This window comes from Blennius ocellaris (genome assembly GCF_963422515.1).
Source record: "Blennius ocellaris genome assembly, chromosome: 1".
NCBI lineage: Eukaryota > Metazoa > Chordata > Actinopteri > Blenniiformes > Blenniidae > Blennius > Blennius ocellaris.
In genome coordinates, this window is record NC_137650.1 from 36313994 (window position 1) to 36334541 (window position 20548).

At 40.0% G+C, this 20548-nt stretch overlaps 2 protein-coding genes across 4 annotated transcripts in view; one reads left to right on the plus strand and one right to left on the minus strand.

The window, feature by feature from the left end:
• Positions 1–2407, minus strand: part of apip (APAF1 interacting protein) — a 21278-nt gene extending 18871 nt beyond the window's left edge. The window contains exon 1 of the mRNA XM_080516042.1: positions 2357–2407. The gene's annotated coding sequence lies outside the window, so the exon portion shown is untranslated. The remainder of the gene's footprint in view (positions 1–2356) is intronic.
• A 14016-nt stretch (positions 2408–16423) lies between these two features.
• LOC308144603 (uncharacterized protein) lies at positions 16424–20150 on the plus strand. 3 transcript variants are annotated; one of them, XM_080515761.1, is made up of 4 exons: positions 16424–16567; positions 18165–18935; positions 19027–19084; positions 19178–20150. In XM_080515761.1, the coding sequence occupies exons 1-4, from the start codon at positions 16501–16503 to the stop codon at positions 19548–19550; spliced, it is 1269 nt and encodes a 422-aa protein (XP_080371887.1). In that variant the 5' UTR covers positions 16424–16500; the 3' UTR covers positions 19551–20150. The 3 variants fall into 3 exon arrangements, with proteins under 3 accessions (XP_080371887.1, XP_080371888.1, XP_080371889.1); XM_080515762.1 differs by having other exon boundaries at positions 19030–19084; XM_080515763.1 differs by having other exon boundaries at positions 18165–18893; positions 19030–19084.
• Positions 20151–20548: the final 398 nt, after the last annotated feature.

The window sequence follows — 20548 nt, forward strand, 5'->3', positions numbered from 1 at the left end:
AAGCTGCACGTGACATTTCTGAGTCAATAAGTTGGTTATGTTTTGCTTGAAACTATTAGACAAGTGACCAACAAATATTAGAATAAATTTACTGTTTCATTTCGTAAACTGAGCTCCAGCACAGCTCTGAACTTTGAATATCACAGTAATACTGGAGAGAAACTGATTCTTATTCCCGTTTGAAAACAGAAATCACATCGTCAGTCGAGTGAGACTGAGAAAGACTTTCAAGGTTATGAAGTATGAACATGCAAATAATGTATAAAGAAATATATAAACCAGATAGTTTTGCAAATTAAGGAACAACAGGGTTCCGAGGAAAATTAAGCAAAATATGATTTTTTATTTCATTGTATTCATATTTGTTGAGCCTATGATTGACAAAAAAGTAGATTATAAATTAAGTCTATACACAAATGCTGCACATTATCCTCAAAGTATGACTATTTTATATATATACACAACATGGTTCTGTCTTCAAGCTAAAATGTGGATATAATTTAATGTTTATTCACAAATAATTACTGATGCAGCAAAACTTCTTTTCATTTTGCTTTGTTCTTGTTGCTTTTCTTGTATTTATTAAATTGAATATTGATTCATTTTTTACAACAACAGCTGTGATGACAACTCATTTTATTATGTGGACTTGATTTATGCCGAGTATCCAAACCATCAAGTCAGAAATCAAATTGAACAATGCTGTGGGGTATAGATCTTTACCAGCTCACTGTCGTGTCGTTTCTTTCCAACACCAGACTCTCGCTCAAAACATTTGTTTTATAGTGATTACAAAAGCTTTGATTGTAATATAAAGTCTGCAACTAGTAAACTGACAACCCCTATTATCATCACCACTGGATGTTGTAATAAATAAAGATATCACTAATTAGAGTTTTATTGAACTACTTTTAAAACATTGTATTGTTAACCCTGCTATGTTCAGCTTTACATTTTAAAGAGACAAATGGTCATGTCATCAAAATAATATAATCAGAATATATATTTTCAATACAGTATTTCCCTGTGACGTCTCCTGTTGTTGTAAATATTCAGTGTCTTTCTCCTGTAATTATTAAAAAAATTTAAATTCTTCTTTAATATTCTTTATTTCGTACTGATAAAGAAGAACCGACCACTGCCACTCTTCCATAGAGAACCATCCAACTTCTTGTTTACACTTCAGCTCTTTAAGACACCTTGAAAGGCCGTCAACTCGGTGCGTACACACACACACACGCACACACACACACACACACACACTTCAATCTGGTCTGCATTGACACTCCTTATGAAATCTTTCTCCAAACAGGAGTTCCTCAGAATTGGGAGAGCGAGTCGGAGGTGTGGCACAACGAATTCAGTCAAAGCAAAGGTGACAGCAGGGTAGAACCTGGATGAGTCGCCAGTCCATTAATGGGCAGAACATACGAGAGGCAGTCAGTCACTCACATCCCCACCTATGAGCAACAGATTAAGCTCAAATATGCCAAGAAAACCCACACATGGAGGGCAAAATCATGCAAACTCGGCACAGAAATAAAAGCCTGTAAACCCCAAAATAACATAATATTTAACATTACAGACTATAGCATAACATTACAGACTGGCTCTTTTTAACTATTTCTTATACTACTTTTCCCCCTATATTTTTATCTAATTTGATTTTGCACTGTGCGATTTTCTTCTGCTATCCTGCTCTGCTGCTGTAACACTAAATTTCTCCATTTGTGAGATGAATAAAGGATCATCTTATCTTATCTTATGAATTGTGTATTGCTGCCTTTGTGAAGAAATTATAGGGAGGAGGTGTGGAAGGAATTCACTGAACTCAAGGATCATACAGATCATTTAATACAGAAGAGGTTAAGATATTTACGTCGTCTGATGATGCAGTAAATATTAATCTCTGCTTCATCCTCCAGTCCACTCAATTCCTTCAACACTCATTTATTTTATGTGGACCTGCAGATTAAATTAAGTTTTGTAGGTGTTAATCAAATGTTAAATAAGACTAAGATGCATGCTGTGTGTACATTAAGACGCATAAACGCATGGTTTGACCGGGTTCAGCTTTAACGGCTTTTATCACATTAGGACATGATGAGGATTCAATTTCAGGGATCTTTCCTCGCCCAGAAGTAACGCATGTGTTACTATCGGTGCCCGTTTTGTCGCAAAAGAGGAGTTTTGGACTGTAATGTTGTTAAAGTTACCGTGTGACGCCAAACTACGTTTGACTAACTCGCAAAGTTGGTTCTTTTAGCTCGTAAACGCACCTTGCAGCATCGATGCGGTGGTTTTACGTCAGACGCGTGACATAAATCAAATTCACAAACGGGACATGCCACCTTACTTGTTTGTTGTTGCGAACTCTTTGTTGTCCTGCTGTCAACAAGCGACCCCTCCTGCTGCGCTGACGTCACAGACGCGCGACACCGTCGTGGTCGTACAATGATGACGTTGCATGCCTGAGCAGAGAAACCTCATATTTCTCTATTTCCTCTATTTCTTTCTGGGTTAAGTTGTAAAAAAAAAAAAAAAAGCTCTAAAACATCCACTTATTAACTTCAGCTATGCATTGACTGTGGACATTAATGAATTGGTCAGAATTAATTAATGCATCTGTGGAGGTCACATAACACAACACCTTTCACAATAAAGGTTATCCAATTTATGTGAAATTATACTTTAGACACTCAAAACAATGTCCAGATGATGACAAATTGTTTTAATCCTGAATAAAAATACGAGGTCCAGATACAGGTGACTGAGGGGTTTTTTTTTTGTGTGTTTTTTTTGCAAATAAAATAATGTCTGATTAACTTTAATATGTAAATTTCAGAATAGACTGGCAAATTCTTGCAGTTACAAAAGGGTCAAAAGAAGGAAAGACTTTGACATTTATCCATATCTGCAGTTTAATGGATGTGGCCCCTCAACTGAAATGAGTTTGACCCCCCTGGTTTAATGAAATACTTACAAAATATGATTGTGATTTATTCTGTTCTGTGGACTCTTTGACCATAGCGCACATGCATTTCCAATGAAAACAAAAATAAATGAGTTACATATACATATTGCTGTGTCTATTATTAAATATAGTCAAGATAATCAACATATCATTTATCTGTGGTTTTATTGTGAAATTTAGGTCATTCAGGCTTTGTGGTAAACCTATGAAAAACAATCAATAATTTAGATGGTTTTGTTCTATTTTTCTGTTTATTTTTATTTTAATCATCTTCATAAGAAGGTAATAAAAAATAAAACTGATGTAACTCAAATGACAACCTCATATGAACCAGGTGGAAGGTCATCATTTCATACACAATAAGATGAAACCTGGGCCACACATGAGAACAGGAAGATGTGTTTATTCACAATATATGTATATGCGTATTCACATCGGCTCACTGAAACGAGACAATAAAAGATTGTAAAAAGTGTCGCCTGCTCTGATGTGTTATGATTTCGGGCTCTGACATTTTTGATGTGAGGGTCAGAATTTGGTGTAAACAACATGAAAGCATGGATCCACTCTGTCTTGTCAACACTTCAGGGTAGTGGTAGTGGCCTCAAGGAAATTTCCTTTGGCACACTGTGGCACCAAATCAGCCTCGTGGAAGATTAGCTCTGGTTAGGTGAGGCCTGAGGAGATGGAACACTGCTGTGTGGTCGTAGATACACTTCACTCAGTCTCTACACAACGCACGTTTTCTGTAAAGACAGCTCTTCCCTCCCCTTCAGTTTTTTTCCAGCCCATATATGAGTATGTATATAAACAGTACTTGATGATTTTACCTACTAATCGCAGATATATAAATGACCTCTCGCAAAAGCTATGAAAGCATAAAATGTTAAAACTATATACAAAAGGAAATCGATAAAAAGAACATATTCACCAGGACTAGGGAAAAACCTCGTTTACCCAGTTAAAGTTTTCAAGTAAAAATGGAAAACTTAAATTTTGGGCGTCTGTTTACACTCGGAGCCACTGAAAACACAACTTTTTGAAAACGGCTACCAAACTGGAACTCTTTGCTCCGTCTCCATGGAAACGGAAGAAAAACCACAACTTCTGTGAAACGTGGCTACTGCGCGTGTAAGGCAGCTCTTCTGAACACGTGCAAGTCGAGGGACAAGAAGAACAAGGTTGAGACCACAGCAGGGCCCATTGCATTGCCTCATTTACCTTTTTTTTTTAATTAAAAAAAGACATTTTTAAATACATTACAGTCATTCCAATGTGCTTTTATAGAGAAAATAGAAAAGCCCAACATCCACATGAGCAGCAGGTTTGTTTGCGACTGTGGAAAGAAAAACTCCCCCAACAGGAGAAACTTTGTAGAAACCAGAGTCAGAGGTGGAGGAATTCTGAGGACCGGTTGGGGTGAAAGGATGGAGGAGAGGAGAGGAAAGACAGAGAGATAGACTGGGTGGGGAGAAACATACAATACCCTTGTTAGTGCTACATACATATTTTTCTTTTTTTTTTCATTATAATACAATAATCACAGTGATCCAAATATTTTCCAGCTGCCATGAGATTAAACCAGCCTGAGCAACAACAGAGCAAAAACCAAAATAATCACAACAATGATAGCAAAGACAAAAACAAAAGGACATAAAACAAAGAACAAAACAAAAACAAACAAACCAAAACAAAAAAAAAACAACAAAAACGTAGCATTGCCTCATTTACATGTGAACATGTGCAAGAAAATATTAACAGGGTTACGGGGCGACGGCAATTCCTGAAAGCAAATCCTGGATGTGTTGATCACAAATCCACTGTAAACAAGTGGCACGTGAGCACGCAGCACGTAGGCGTCCCAGTGGAGAGAGATCTTAATCAAACATCCAGCCTGAACTTGTTTTCTGTGTGAAAGTGTGAAAGATATCCATCTGTAACCTCGGCGACCGCTTCATGCAGCCACTCCCTCTCACCCGAACCCGCAGCTCGGCTTTGTTTCATGATGAAAGGACTCCAGTCCGGGTCTTACTGCATGTGGGAAAGTGTGACTTCAAAGAGTTGCAGTGGACACTTTGTGGAAGTTCCCACTTTGGCCCTTCCTTTAATGGAGCAGCTGTCAGTGGAGGTCTGCCTCGGGCGCCGGCGCTCTGTGTGAAACGAGTGGCATCCAATCATCCAGCTGTGTGGATGACAAGCGCAGGCTGGACGTTGTCATGGAAACCAAGACTGATCATGTTCAACAACTATCCATGGATCATCTCCAAGATGTGTACACCTCCTAAATCTGATGGTTTGTGTATATTAGATTTTTTTGTTCACTTTTTTGGGGGTTAAGGTTAGAATAATCAAATACATTTTAAAACATCTCATCGCAAATGGTGTTTTTATGTAGAGCATATAAATAAAAAAATCACAAAGTGGTGAAAAATATTTGTAAATGTCAAAATCGGACTTCAAAACAACGAGCAGGTTTGTCAAAAGTTTTTTTTGTTTATTTCTGTGACCTTTTTTTTTTTTTTTTACATTTGTGAATATTTCTTTTAACACGTGTAGATTTGCAAAACACAGCATGACCCAATTACTGAATATAGTGAACAAAGCTTTTGTAAGTACAAACAAATGGTTTCAACATTTGGCCAAAAAAAACAAACAAATGAAAGTTAAAAAAGGCCCCAAAAGTATTTAGACCTTTGAACATTTTTTGGGGGGAAAGAAACATCCATTTAATAATCCAGGAAGTGAAATCTCAGTGAATATAGACAATATAATTCCTGTCATTCTGAGTAAAATGTATTTTGGGTGTCAAACATAAGGTCCGTGGGCCATAACTGGAGAGGCTTCACTCAAAAATCAAGCAAATGGTAAAAATTCTGAAGATAACATAAATCTATAAAAGAAATTTCCCAAGAATAGTGGAAATTATATGAACAATTCACTGTATTTTGCACCAGAAGATATTTAAAGTGACTTTAAATAGATTGCAATCATTTTCTGGTGTAATTGCTTGGCTTTGTGAAAATATAAACATTTTCTTCACGTATGCTCTGCGCCACAATGAACAAAAACTTTTTAAAAGTTTAAATTTAAAGGTTATCATGGTGCTGTTTTACTGGCTCCACCCACTCGAGGTGAAATTGGGCCATACGTGGCCCCTGAACTAGAACGTACTTGACAATCCCGAACGAGATAATCTTGGCTCTTTGCACCAAAAGTGGCGTGTTAAATCAACTTCAGCAGGCTCCTCCCACGTATTAGCCTTTCTTAAACCTGTGGGACGGCGATAATTGAGCCAGAGTCTTGTGTAAAGGCAAGAACTTCCCTGGAATTTAGTGGGTGTTTTGACATGTTTGGGCAACAAGTCACTGACCGTCTTTCAATCAGTACATAATCGTTAAAGCACTGCTAATCTGACAACCGGCCCACAAAAAGTCCAACTGACTAAACAGTGTGATAAGCTATGTAAATAAAGCAGATCAGTTGCGTGCAAATCAAGAAAGTTCACTCCCACACTGATTCCATCTTTAAGGCGAGAGATTTTGGAGTGTGCAAAAAGTTAGTTTCAGACATTTTGTGGGTTTGGCAAAGTATTTCAAACACAACTAGATGATCTGCATTTCCCAAGGCAAATGCATGATAGTGTGAATGCAAACTGTGATGCTTTTTGCTGCCTGCCTGCGGCAGGTAGACTGGAATGCTTTGAAAAAGTTTCAAAAAGTTGAAAAAGTTTCAAAAAGTTGAACAACTTTCAAACAGTTGAAAAAGTGTCAAACAGTTGAACAAGTTTCAAAAAGTTGAAAAAGTGTCAAACAGTTGGAAAAAGTGTCAGTTGTAAAAGTTTGGAAAAGTTGAAAAAGTTTAAAAAAGTTGCACAAGTTACTAAAAGTTGAAACAGTTGAACAGTTTAAAAGTCGAATGGTTGAAATCGGTTAAGATTTGAAGAAGTTATAGCTAGTTAAAAATGTCTCCATCCGTTAACATTGGAAAAAAGTGGCACAAAAGTTGAAATATTTACTTGCCTTGTGTTCAACTGGGAACCGTCTTACTGTCAGGCGGTTGTAAGGGCCACCATGTTGAACTCCTTTGATTGGGAAATAAAAAAGATTAGACACAAGCTGTGGGAATTTCACACAAAAGCACATGAAGCAAAAATAATTATTCAAAAAAAAAAAAAAGAAAATCATGAAAACGCCAGTCCACATAAAACACTTGGATTTTGAGAAAGAAGCTTCCTGAGGCTGTAAAAAACAAAAAGAAGAGAGAATTGGAGCCAAACTGCAGTTTGTCCAAGTCAGCAGAGACTGAGCTGCTGAGGAAGAGTAATAAATAGATTAATTAAACAACTGTTTGGCCGCAGGCGTGTCGACTTATCTAGTTGGATGCTGTGGCCGGACAGCAGGTTAGTAGGTTTTATTAGAAAAACACACAGATGCACTAAACGTGACTGTTTTGTTTGTTTCACTCATATATATCTTTATTTCACTCCTTTCGTGTTTTTTTTTTATCCAAAACCAGACAAACCTTCACTCTTCCACCGTTCCACTTTTTAAAAAATGAATAAACATCTGTAGTTTTGTTGTAACTTAATATTCTCTTGTTTAAGGTTGGTTATCTAGATTCTGTTTATACGACAACGTTTCAGGTGGAGATGCATCCGTTGTGTTTGTGTTTCAGAAATGTTTTGCGTTTACACGGCAATGTTTCGAAAATGATATCTGTCAACAGAGAAACGGCATAAACGCTAAAAACAATGACATTTTCATGTTGGGCCACTCGTGTTGCTGTTGTTTGTTTGTTGTAATTAAACCACACACACATGCATGGATTGTCATCACGGGTGACACTCAATACAGATCCACCAAGTCTCAGGAGAATATACTGTATGGCGCCATAGCGGTGTTTCAGAAAAGTTGTTTTTCCCGTTTCCAGTGACTGATCAAAGTTTCCCACTTCACTTGACAACGTTGTCACGTAAATGGTCGAGAAGGAACAAGCTTCCTTCTCGCCGACTGTAAAGCACAGTCATGGTAGAACGCTAGAGCAGTGTTTTTCAACCACGGCGCCGCGGCACACTGGTGTTCCGCCAGATCTCGTCAGGTGAGCCATGGGAAATTATCCAATTACACATTTTTTATAAAAAAAACATTTACTCTCACAGCTGACAGCGGCTGTGAGAGCAGTGTGCAGAGTAATCGTGTATAAATACTGTGGGGAGTGCCACAGAAGAATTGGTCACCAGAGGCTTTTATTTTGACATGGACACATTCAACCGGAACTTCATAACAGGGTGAGACTCCACACAACATTTCTCACTCCTGGTTGATCACCAACATCCAACAAATCAAACTAGACGAGATAATTAACGATCTGAACCGAGGAACAAAAACACGACACAAGAACAAACCAACACACACAACAACCCCGACAATAACCCTCGATAACCTCCGGCAACACCTAACCTGAACTCCCATCATGCACTGCAGCGACCAACTCCGTGATGCTACAATACTCTTCACCACTAGAGGGCAGCACAGAACTTTGCCGGTGAAATGTAAAGTGACAGACGTCAGTGTGGTTCATCTCCACCTCCTGCTACCATCTTGTATCAAAGTACTGTGTCAGTGACAGTGATGGAGAAGTTTTTGAAAACCAGGATCTCAGCTCTTCATCCATCAGGTCCAGGTTTCACACTGAGGGAGTCACTATTAAAAAAAGTCCTTGCTTTCTGGATTTACTGGATTCCTGTTGAGAAAACTTTGATGAGAATGACTTTGATGTCTTTGATGAGAATGACTTTGATGTCTTTGATTGGAATGACTTTATATTGTTAATAGAGGCTACAGAGTTTTACATTTCACTATTTTCAGGTGGTGGTGTGACTCCAGATTTTTCCAAAGAAAAAAGTGTGTCTTGGCTCAAAAAGGTTGAAAAACACTGACCTACAGAACATAAGTAGTATCTAACAGGAATAACTTAGGGAGCAAGGACCGAAAGTAAAGCAAGTGAAAGTGGACATAGTCACACTTTTACTACAAGACGGACTGGATTCAGTCTAAGAAATGACAATAAATGTCCCCAAAAAATGCACTTTATCTGTTGCTTTTTCCTATTTTGTTTTCGCCTTTGGAATTCTGGCAGCTCATCCGTCTTCCTGTGTCTTGATGCGACGGCGCTCCGGGCTGGCGGACGTGTGACGGGACAGTCATACTGGGTCGGTCCTGTAATGAGGAGTAACGAGTCAAAAGCTCTGCCCGTCTGTGTTCTGGGAGTGTGGGACGTTTTTTTATGACAGACGTCATAAACGGTCTCTGAGTTTTCGAATTGTGTCCAAAGTTAGAAATGTGTCAGTGTGAACATGATGACACCTTGAAAACTCCGGCGGTAACCTTAACCTGGGAACTGGCTTCAGCGTGTTCACTAGCAGTTTAGTGACATCCACAGTCGCCGGAGCTCAATCCAGCCGTAATCTCAGATATGCAGGTTTCAACAGGAGAAACTCTGCAGCTGCTCTATAATTTATAATGTTATTCTGCCAGCAAGCAAAGTCTGAAAGCAGCATTACGGGCAGAAGCCTGACAGCAGTGATTACCTCTCTGTGAGTCAATATCGATTTGAAAAACCGTTGTAATTACCTTAATTGTCATTTAAAAGGTTGTGGCACAATGACTACTACTGTTTGTTTTTGTTGTTGTTTTTTTTTTTTTTTAGCTTCCTAAGCGTGAGAAGTTTCTGGCATGTGTGATTTTATCTTTTTTTTCTACTCAGGGTTGGCTTTATTTATAATTTCATGTGTTGAACAGCATTCGTTTAATCACAACCTATTATCTACATTATCATCAGTTATACATTACGCAAACAAGTCAAATGAGTAACACAGAAATGGCCACAAGTGAATCACAGCAACATTTATCAGGATGACTTAATTGTGTTAATGTCGATAATGGTTGTTGGATTATGTTGATTTTCAGGGGCCACCTTTGAAAACTTGTGCAAAAACTACCTGCCGTCTGATAAAGACTTAAATAATTCCTGCCTAAAAAAAATTTTTTTTATGTAAAAATTCAATGTGTCTAAAAATTCTGCTTTTTTTGCAGCTGAATATTTTTTGCAGCTGAATTTTTTTTTTCGGCTGAATTTTTTTTGCGGCTGAATTTTTTTTGCGGTTGAATTTTTTTTGCGGCTGAATTTTTTTTTGCAGCTGAATTTTTTTTTGCGGCTGAATTTTTTTTTGCGGCTGAATTTTGTTTTGCGGCTGAATTTTTTTTTTTGCAGCTAAATTTCTTTTTGCGGCTGAATTTTTTTTGCGGTTGAATTTTTTTTGCAGCTGAATTGTTTTTTTGCGGCTGAATTTTTTTTGCAGCTGAATTTTTTTTGCGGCTGAATTTTTTTTTGCAGCTGAATTTTTTTTTGCGGCTGAATTTTTTTTTGCGGCTGAATTTTGTTTTGCGGCTGAATTTTTTTTTTTGCAGCTAAATTTCTTTTTGCGGCTGAATTTTTTTTGCGGTTGAATTTTTTTTGCAGCTGAATTGTTTTTTTGCGGCTGAATTTTTTTTGCAGCTGAATTTTTTTTGCGGCTGAATTTTTTTTTGCAGCTGAATTTTTTTTTGCGGCTGAATTTTGTTTTGCGGCTGAATTTTTTTTTTTGCAGCTAAATTTCTTTTTGCGGCTGAATTTTTTTGCAGCTGAATTTTTAGACACATTGAATTTTTACACACTGAACATTTCTAGATGTCGAAAAAAAATCAGAAGCAAAAAAAGATAGGTGCTTGAAATTCGACAGCTTTTAAAATTCAAAGTCTGATTTCGATGGTAAAAAAAATTCAGAGTTAGAAATTCGAATTCAGAATCTGATGGCACAGTTTTACTTCCAAACAACCGGACATTGATTTCCAAACGATGCCGTGTAAACGTGAAACTTTTCTGAAATGATGTGTCGTCATGCAAATTAGGGGCGGAGCCTGTCTGGGACGGGAGAATTCCGTTTATCGACTGCAGAGACAACCGTCCTCTCTTGTACGAACAATGTCATTGTTTCAGAAATGGCCTCAGGTGGGACTGCCCACATGGAAATAACCTATATGAGGATATATGCGCAGACATGAAACATATAAGCAGTGTATATGCACATATATGCTGCATATATGCCACATACAGGCAAAATTTAGGTGCATATATGTGAATATACAGGCCATATAGGTCTCCTGTACTGCTTCTTTATTTCCACATATATACAGTATATATATATATATATATATATATATATATATATATATATAGCCTACATATCTCACTTTGGCAACTGTCATACATTATCAAGACAATAACTAAGAACTAACTAAAAAACAATTATGTAAGAAGAACATATAGGTGCATATATGCACACATATATATGTGCATATATGTACCTATATAGGTACCTATATGCACATATATGTGTACACATATACGTACATATATGTGTACACATGTATGTACATATAATATAGGAAAATGGCCAATTTTATATATGTCACATATATTAAAAACCTATATTAAAACATATATGTTTATATAGGTTCTTTCCATGTGGGACTGGTCTCAGGTGGGACTGGTCTCAGGTAGGACTGGTCTCAGGTGGGACTGGTCTCAGGTAGGACTGGTCTCAGGTAGGACTGGTCTCAGGTGGGACTGGTCTCAGGTAGGACTGGTCTCAGGTGGGACTGGTCTCAGGTGGAACTGGTCTCAGGTAGGACTGGTCTCAGGTGGAACTGGTCTCAGGTAGGACTGGTCTCAGGTGGGACTGGTCTCAGGTAGGACTGGTCTCAGGTAGGACTGGTCTCAGGTGGGACTGGCCTCAGGTGGGACTGTGATCCACGTCCCTCCAGCCTTGTTTGACCAGGACAGTCACTGCAGCCTGTCCTACCATCCGTCCTCTCGTCGCTCCTTCACTTTCCTTCTATCAAACTGTGAAGGACACAAGTTTTCCAGAGAAACATTTACAGCTCAACCTTTTTCTCAACGAGTGAATAGCTTCAGTGCAGCGAAGGTCCTCGAGCATAAAGCCGAGACTCGTCTTTACAGCCTCGCCACACGACGTCTTATTGACTTCAGCTCATCCTTGACACTCGGTCCAGTCGGCACCGCCAACAAGTACAACTTCATGTGGAGGACTGGAGTGACACACAGAGTGGCTCTGACACGCCACACTCTCTCACTCCCTCCCACAAAATGGACCTGTTTTGCAGAAAGTGGGCATTATGCAGGATTTGTGTTCATAACAAAGCTTGAACTTTCCAGTTTAACTAAATAATCCGCTGTCACGTAAATCATGGAATCCCTGTTCTGTTTTAGTTCACATGTCCACTCCACGTCTCATTCATGTGAGAAACTGGCAGATATTCAATTAATACCCCTGTTTCTCCCAAAACTTTTTTTTTCCTCAGGTGAATGTCAGCAACTTTCAGGCATGTCTTGTAGAAAAGTAATAATGCAAGTTGCCCTTTTCCATAGAGAAGCACAAGCGATAAAAAAAAAAAAGCCTTTTTTTTTTTTTTTCTTTTTCTGCTTATTCAAGGTGGAAATAAATGAAAGCTGCGGCACACAAGTCGCTGGGCTCAGTTGTCCTGGGATTTTGGAGGCAGGGACAACTGTGGCTGCCATGAAGCGGGCGATAAGAGCAAGGCAGCAGAGTCTGAGACAGTGGCTAATTGGCCCGCACAGACCTGGTCTGCTTTGCCCCCCGAAGGAGTCCCACCGCCCGGCGAGTGTTTATCCATTCATATATGTTCCACGAGGGCCGACTAAACCTTCTGCCATGTTCCGCTCGAGGAGACTAGTGAAGAAACGTAGGGGCTCAAAGCCCTTCAGTTTCTTCCTCGCGTGTGAGGCGTGTGGCCTGCAGCGCTCGTGGCCACACTGCGTTTCAGGAATTCAAACTTTCTGCTTTCTCAATTTAGAGCAGGGGGGTCAAAGTGATTTCAGTTGAGGAGCCACATCCACCTAATCTGACCTCTGACCTCTGGAGGCCCAACAAGTCAAACGTAACATTAAACTGCAGATATGGACAAATGTCAAAGTCTTTCCTTCCTTTGATCCTTTTGTAACTGCAAGAATTTGCCAGTCTAGCCTGAAATATACATATTAAAGGAAATCAGACATTATCATATTTACAATTTTTTTTTTTTTTTAAACCCTCAGTCACCTGTATCTGGATATCGTATTTTTATTCAGGATTAAAACAATTTGTCATCATCTGGAAATTGTTTTGCGTTTACATGTCTAAAGTATCATTTCATATAAATTGGACTCACTGTTTTATTGTGAAAAGCGTTGTGCTGTGTGACCTCCACAGATGCATTAATGTTGAGGGTCAAATTCTGACCCGTGTCAGGTTTTTGCGGTTTTTGAATGTCGTTTTTGCCAATCTATTGTTTTTAGATCAGTCTGTGTCAGTTTACATTTTCATACTTTAAAAGGAATCCCATGGCGGACCGGAGTAGATCCTCTGGCGGCCCGGTTCTGGCCCCCGGGACGCATGTTTGACACCCCTGATTTAGAAGAAGTATTTGAAGGAAAACCTCTGAGTCCCAGAGGCCATGGTATGTTCTGTCCCTTAACACCAAGGCCGAAGGCCGAGATTCAGTAATTATCAGTGTTGGGGATAAAGCATTATCAGTGAATGTCATTAATATGGAAGTAATTACTTCCACTGTTACAATCGTCTCTGCTGGACCTACTGAGTCATGTTTATTCACATTAAAGCAATGCTCTGAACACACAACTTAGCAATCTTTTATACTCAATAATCATATGATTTCCATATTTTCCTTCAGGTTCAGTGGTAATTATTACTAGGCCAAATACTGGACATTAACTTCACACACAAAAGAGCCACAACGGACAAAAAGGACGATGGGAAGCATGTCAGGTTCTTGAATCATGAACAGTCAGACTCTCATTTCGCCCCGTAAACAGCGACACGCCGCCCTTCTGGCTTTGCACGGCATCTTTAACACGCCGTATGCGTATCCAGCAGTTGTCATCAGAAGTCGGGCTCGTGGCCTTCTGCTGCCCGCACACCGATTGGACGACCACAGCGTGTCACACTTTCAACGCTGAATCAGTGACGGGGTCTCGCCAGCGGTAAAAACCGGATCAAAGATCTGCACTCTTCCTCCTTTTGGCACCGCAGGTAAAACCACACAGTCAGGCTCCTGTCTTAACAGTTGCGGAGATGAGCCACGGTGGGTGTGGAATGCAGGTCTGGACGAGCGCTCACCCACACGCTGACTAATTCATGACGGAGGTTGAAACTCCGCCGACGTGCCAGACGACCTGAGGCAACGGGCTCGGCGGTGACGTACCGGTTTCCTGTTGATACAGTTATCATGAGCTGCAGACCAAGCCTGCTGTGTGTGTGTGTGTGTGTGTGTGTGTGTGTGTGGGGGGGTGATATTGAACCGGGTGTTCTTGCCAGATCTTTCATTAAAGTTGGATTTGCATACTGAAAATCTGAAAGTCGGCCAAATGTTTTGGTTGTGACCAGGCTGGAGCGTCAGGTCTGGTCGCTGGGCGGAGTGGAAACTGTTTCCAGGGAAAAACATCTTCAGCCAACAGATTTAGCATTTTTATAAAAAAAAGACATTTCCACTTGATATGCAAAGTAATGTCACAATGTCATAAAGTTTGTCATTAAAAAAGTTGTTGTAAATCCACCTCTTTCATAAGGTTCTTTTTTTTGTTGGAAATCCATCATGTAATGTGATGCTTAACTATGGTGATCTCATTAAAATGTTAATTTACAAATGAATATATTATCTGTGTGAATTGATGACTTCATCACATCTAATCTGACATTTAAGCAACTTAAACATGTTTTAGGTATAAGAGCATTCATTGTATGAACACTAAAGTCACACAATGTTATCAGTTCATGACATCGTTTCTTATCATTTTATGGATACATCCTCAATCACACACACCTTATCCACATGTGATAAGATTCCCATAAAACAGACACTAGTACATTTATTAACTCTCCTGTAGTTTACATTTTGTCATTGTTTCAGAACCACTAGTATCAACACACGTTTTTGTCTACAACTCGTATTTCTATCGTCAGTTTCGCTTTTAAAAAATCTATAATATGTATACCAGAAACTTCCAGAGGGAACTGATATCAGCGTCTCCCCCGGCAACAGACGCTGATCTCCTTTGAGCTCCTTTCCCACACACTTTGTACGAGACTTTATTTCACCTTTTTTGTAGAAAGGATGAGCCAAATGAATAATAGTACTTATATAGCAACCGAAGTTGATTATGACAGTTATTTGTACTCTCGTAAGATAGATAGATAGATAGATAGATAGATAGATAGATAGATAGATAGATAGATAGATAGATAGATAGAGAGGTACTGTAGATAGATAGATAGATAGATAGATAGATAGATAGATAGATAGATAGAGAGGTACTGTAGGTACTGTAGGTAGGTAGGTAGATAGATAGATAGATAGATAGATAGATAGATAGATAGAGAGGTACTGTAGATAGATAGATAGATAGATAGATAGATAGATAGATAGAGAGGTACTGTAGGTACTGTAGGTAGGTAGATAGATAGATAGATAGATAGATAGAGAGGTACTGTAGATAGATAGATAGATAGATAGATAGATAGATAGATAGATAGATAGATAGATAGATAGAGAGGTACTGTAGATAGATAGATAGATAGATAGAGAGGTACTGTAGATAGATAGATAGATAGATAGATAGATAGATAGATAGATAGATAGATAGAGAGGTACTGTAGATAGATAGATAGATAGAGAGGTACTGTAGATAGATAGATAGATAGATAGATAGATAGATAGATAGATAGATAGATAGATAGATAGGTACTGTAGATAGATAGATAGATAGATAGATAGATAGATAGATAGATAGATAGATAGATAGATAGATAGATAGATAGATAGGTACTATAGATAGATAGATAGATAGATAGATAGATAGATAGATAGATAGATAGATAGATAGATAGATAGATAGATAGAGAGGTACTGTAGATAGATAGATAGATAGATAGATAGATAGATAGATAGATAGGTACTATAGATAGATAGATAGATAGACAGACAGACAGACAGACAGACAGATCCACAACACTTGGATCTTGAAACAGTTTCTTCCCTCTTGTTCACACCTTTTCTCATACGTATTACATGAAATTATGAGATTCATGAATATCGATCAGTCTCCTAATGAGTACAAATGAGTGTATGTTGTTCCTGGAAGTAGAGGAAGAAAGTACGAACGTGAGAGAAGGCGTCGGGTGGAGGGTGTGTCAACCGGTGTGCCAGCCTTCTGCTATGATGACTGTGTCACCAGCCATTGTCCTGATGTAACACCTACCTGCTGGGTATAAAAGGCAAGGCGTGTGATTCATCTCCCACAAATCATCAGCCCGGGCGGCCAAACAGTCTCACTGAGAGTTGACATCAGCCCTTCCTCCTCGCAGTCCCTCCACACTCTCTGACGCCAACATGAGGAATCTGCTCTTTGGAGTTATTCTCGGGCTTCTCGCCGTTGTCCATTCGACGCCTGTGGAGAGTAAGTACTTGTTCCTTGTGTCATGACCTTTCAGAGCTGGGGCCTTCTTAAACACCCATATAAATATAAATATAAATTGAGTATGTAAAGTCTAAATCTATTCCGAATTTACTTTGCTTCTGTCCCCTTTTGAAAGAAACAGTAATAGTATATGTTGAATGATGTCCTGATAAATTCTGGCACTGCCGTCTCGGGATTAAGAAGGTAATAGCGATGGGCTTTTAAACCCTGAAACAAAGTGATTTCTTTAATACAGACTTTTGAAGAATCCTCACAGTGTCCCTTTCTTCACCCGCTGAGTCAGCACTTTACCTGCCGCCGACTCGATGCTCTCTGTGCTCCAGCTAGAACTCTTTTTTTTTGTTGCAAGAGTCGTATTTCATTTCCAATGCGCAGGTCGCTGGCAACTCCCCACTACACACAGAGGTCTTTGTGAAATGTTCAGAGCTGCTCCAGGAGGTGCATTAATGCATTTGTCCTGGAAAAAAAAAAAAAAAAAAACAACCCAAAAAAAACCTGTGAAACCAAAGCTCTGCAAAGAGTCGTTTCACAAGTTTGGACAACCGGGAGCCTAACGGGGAAACGCAGATCTTAACGTGACTGAGCAGAAATGCAACGCTGAGCAAAGACATGTGATCCGACACTCAGGATTTTTCTATCAAGTTTCTCTTTAATTAACTTTCCTGCACAATGTGACTTTTTAGACTTGGCGGCAAAAAGAGAGTCGCTAAAATTCAACGTCCACAAGTACGATTGAGAAATGATGAACCTTCAGTGCATGTTGTGGATAATGTCGTGGATTGAGAATACAGCATATATGTCAAGATTAACAAGAGGAACGATGAGGTGTCGAGACAAAACACGATTTGTGCCACAAAAAAAAAAATGTGTTCATCACATGATCGTTCTGATATTTGAGCTTTTCATTGAAACTCTCTCTCACTGCTTTCACTAGAAGCATCACTTCAAAGAGGATGGAAACCACTGGGCTCCTTTTTTTAATTTTTCTAAATTAATATTGTGTATTTCTAAATTTTACCAGTGAGCGTTGGCTGTAGCTGTCAAATGAATGTGGAGAATCTGTCAAACTAAAGTTCCTCTCTTTCGGAAATATTGCTGGGTTGAAGCCAGACGTTCCAGCAAAACGCACAGGTGAACTGTTGAGACTTAATCCAATTCTTTAACCACTGACTCGTAATACGCGTTCTACGATATTGAAAGCGACACTATCACTATGGTAGGATCGTACTTCCATCCCTCTGGTGGCTTCCCTCCCACATAAACAGTAAAAACTGCAGTCCTGGCAGTTGGTTTGTTTTGGGTGAGTCAACGTTTCAAATGGATGCTTTGATGAGGCTCCTTCTCTTTTGTTAACTCAACAATACTCGATTAGTCACCAGGGTTAATCATTACTATGTCTTACCACACCTTCAAAGCAGGCCACGGGACAAGCTAGCACAAGTATTTGGAGCAGGGTACACAATCCCATGTAGTCCTTTTGTCAAAAGAGCCTGGTAACTTTCCTCTCCACTCTTGTCAGGGCTGGTTGGTAAACACTCAGTCTGATTCATGGCTCGTTGTTTTCTCTTGATCCTAGATGTGACCCATTTCCCAGCCAAACCCGATGATGACGTTCTCAAAGAGGTCTTGGAGGATGGGTACCTGGTCCACGCAACGACTCCTCGCGCACTGACAACTAATCCACCCAAACCACACGAGACCGTCCAGGTACCCCAGCAGCCGACCTCTGAACCCGCAGACCCTGAGATGGAGGGAAGTGCCGACGCCGAGCCCCCCACAACCCCCACGGTCAAGGACCGTGGCACAGATACGATGAACGCTACAGAATCTGAGAACCCTACCTCTGCCTCAGGAACTCTACCTCAGGGGACGGGAAGCTCCAGTTCCGCTTCAGTAACCACCCAAAACCCCCAGCCAAACTTCCTGTCTTCATCAGTCCCACCCAGAGCCCCCCCAACCCCCGCCGTTACCAATCAAACCAGTGACATTGAGGAGTCTAGTGGAGACCTGATGGGCAATGGAACCTTTGGTTCTGGATTTGGATCTGGATCTGGAGACATGCAGGACTTTGTGCCGATAGCCAGGGATACCAGCGGCTCTGACACCAACGAAAGCACATCGTCATCATCATCATTTCCTGTGGGTGAAGGTTTGGAGACGGAATCGGGGAAGGAGTCGGAATCAGACAAAGCATCTGACAAAGAATCAGACAAAGAATCAGACAAAGCATCTGATAAAGAATCAAACGACGCATCTGATGAAGAATTAAGGACAAGATCGGGATCCAATAAGTCCAGGATGTTCGGTACGTCTGTTACTGAAATGGCAACACAACAACGGGGTCATGGTAAATATCAAGTTATTGGACAATATGCAGGCCTGCAGTCACCATGTTGCCTCAATCGGTTGTCTTAGCCCTGAATTTTTCATGTTCCAAGTAGACAAGGTGGTACTGAACAAGCAGACACGGAGGCCGACACCAGCACAGAACACCAGGTGAACGCCCGCTATCAATTCAACGACATTTATTTTTGAGCAGCGCCCTCAAATATTCAATCTGAGTTACACTTTCTTTCGTATGTTCAATAGGTTGGATCATCATCGTTGCGTTCATCGTTGGCCTGGCTGCTCTAGTGATGCTCTGCGTTGCCATCGCCACCAGAGGACAAGTGAGAACCACGTTTTGGAGTGTAATTATCTTCATTTGGTCTATTTTTCTCATTTGAGCTGCTCATTAACCCCCCCCCCCCCCCTGCTGTTTTATTTTTCCTTCTTCTCGCGGACTAGGTGGAACGGACCGCACAAGGCTTCCCAGCTGGCGAGCAAGTCCAGCTCCTCAGACCAGCAGAGGGAGCAGGAGATGACGTTCATGCACAAAGAGAGTCCCAGGGAGAACGGGAAGGCGGCGGAGTACACAGTCATTCCCCTGGACGAGCTTCCGGAGGATTATTCGTCACACTGAGGATCGGAGACGACCTCTCTGGGAACTGGACACTCGTCACGCAGCCACGGGACTGCGTTTGCAGCAGAATCATGTGATCAGAGGAACAGAAATGTCCGGGCTGCTCAGCAAAAATCCCCCCAAAAAAACGTTTTGTATTTGTACATATGTATGTTTTCTCTGTGTGCTCATTATATATTTTCACAACTTTTGAATCTACAACACTTTCCTTGCTGTATTTATTGCCATGTGTTACCTGTAAAGTAGAATACTGCTCTATTGAGACGTCAAATGTCATGTATTTCAGATGAAAATGTTGTTTTTCAGACTAATTTGTACGCAGACCTCCTTCCACCGGATGTCTTTTCTGTTGTAATAATACTATACTGTCTTATTGACGACCCCGTTGTGGGTGAGTGACGTGTGCGAAGCTGCTCCACTGTTTGTACCATATTGATAATGGAAGGTTGCAGCATTTCACAGTTGTCAGGCTCGTTTCTCAGCCGCTGTTCCCGTCAGCCTACGCAGCCTTTTAACAACCGGAACCGGCACTTATCGAACGCTGTATCGCATCCTCCAACGGGCAACGAATAAAAGACGACGGCAGCTCCTCGATAAACATTTATTTGTTTCCGTTAATACTTACACACAAGTATTAAAATATTTACATGCTTTCAGTCCGCATATACAATGGTGCTTGTGATTGCTTGAACGGCATTAATCCATTTAGATGTGTTTCGCCGGTGAACGTCGTGGACGTTTTGCATTATGAGACGACAAAACAAATGAACAAAATCACATTCTTGGACCAATGAGTGCATAAAATCAACAAAAAGATAGAAAATATAACATCTAATGAATCTAATATGGTACAATATCACATTTTCATTACAAAAGAAGAAATCACTTGCTACACTTGCCAGGTGACTAAGAACATGCTTTAAATTGAAACCAAATGCAATCAATTGAAAAGTATTGTCATTAATAATCGATAATGGGGTTTTGACGTGAATCACGGT

Coding starts and splice junctions, on each gene's coding strand:
- LOC308144603 (XM_080515761.1), top strand. CDS start 16,501: ATGAGGAATCTGCTCTTTGGAGTTATTCTCGGGCTTCTCGCCGTTGTC. Junction 16,568..18,164: donor CCATTCGACGCCTGTGGAGA/GTAAGTACTTGT, acceptor TCTTGATCCTAG/ATGTGACCCATTTCCCAGCC. Junction 18,936..19,026: donor AACACAACAACGGGGTCATG/GTAAATATCAAG, acceptor TCATGTTCCAAG/TAGACAAGGTGGTACTGAAC.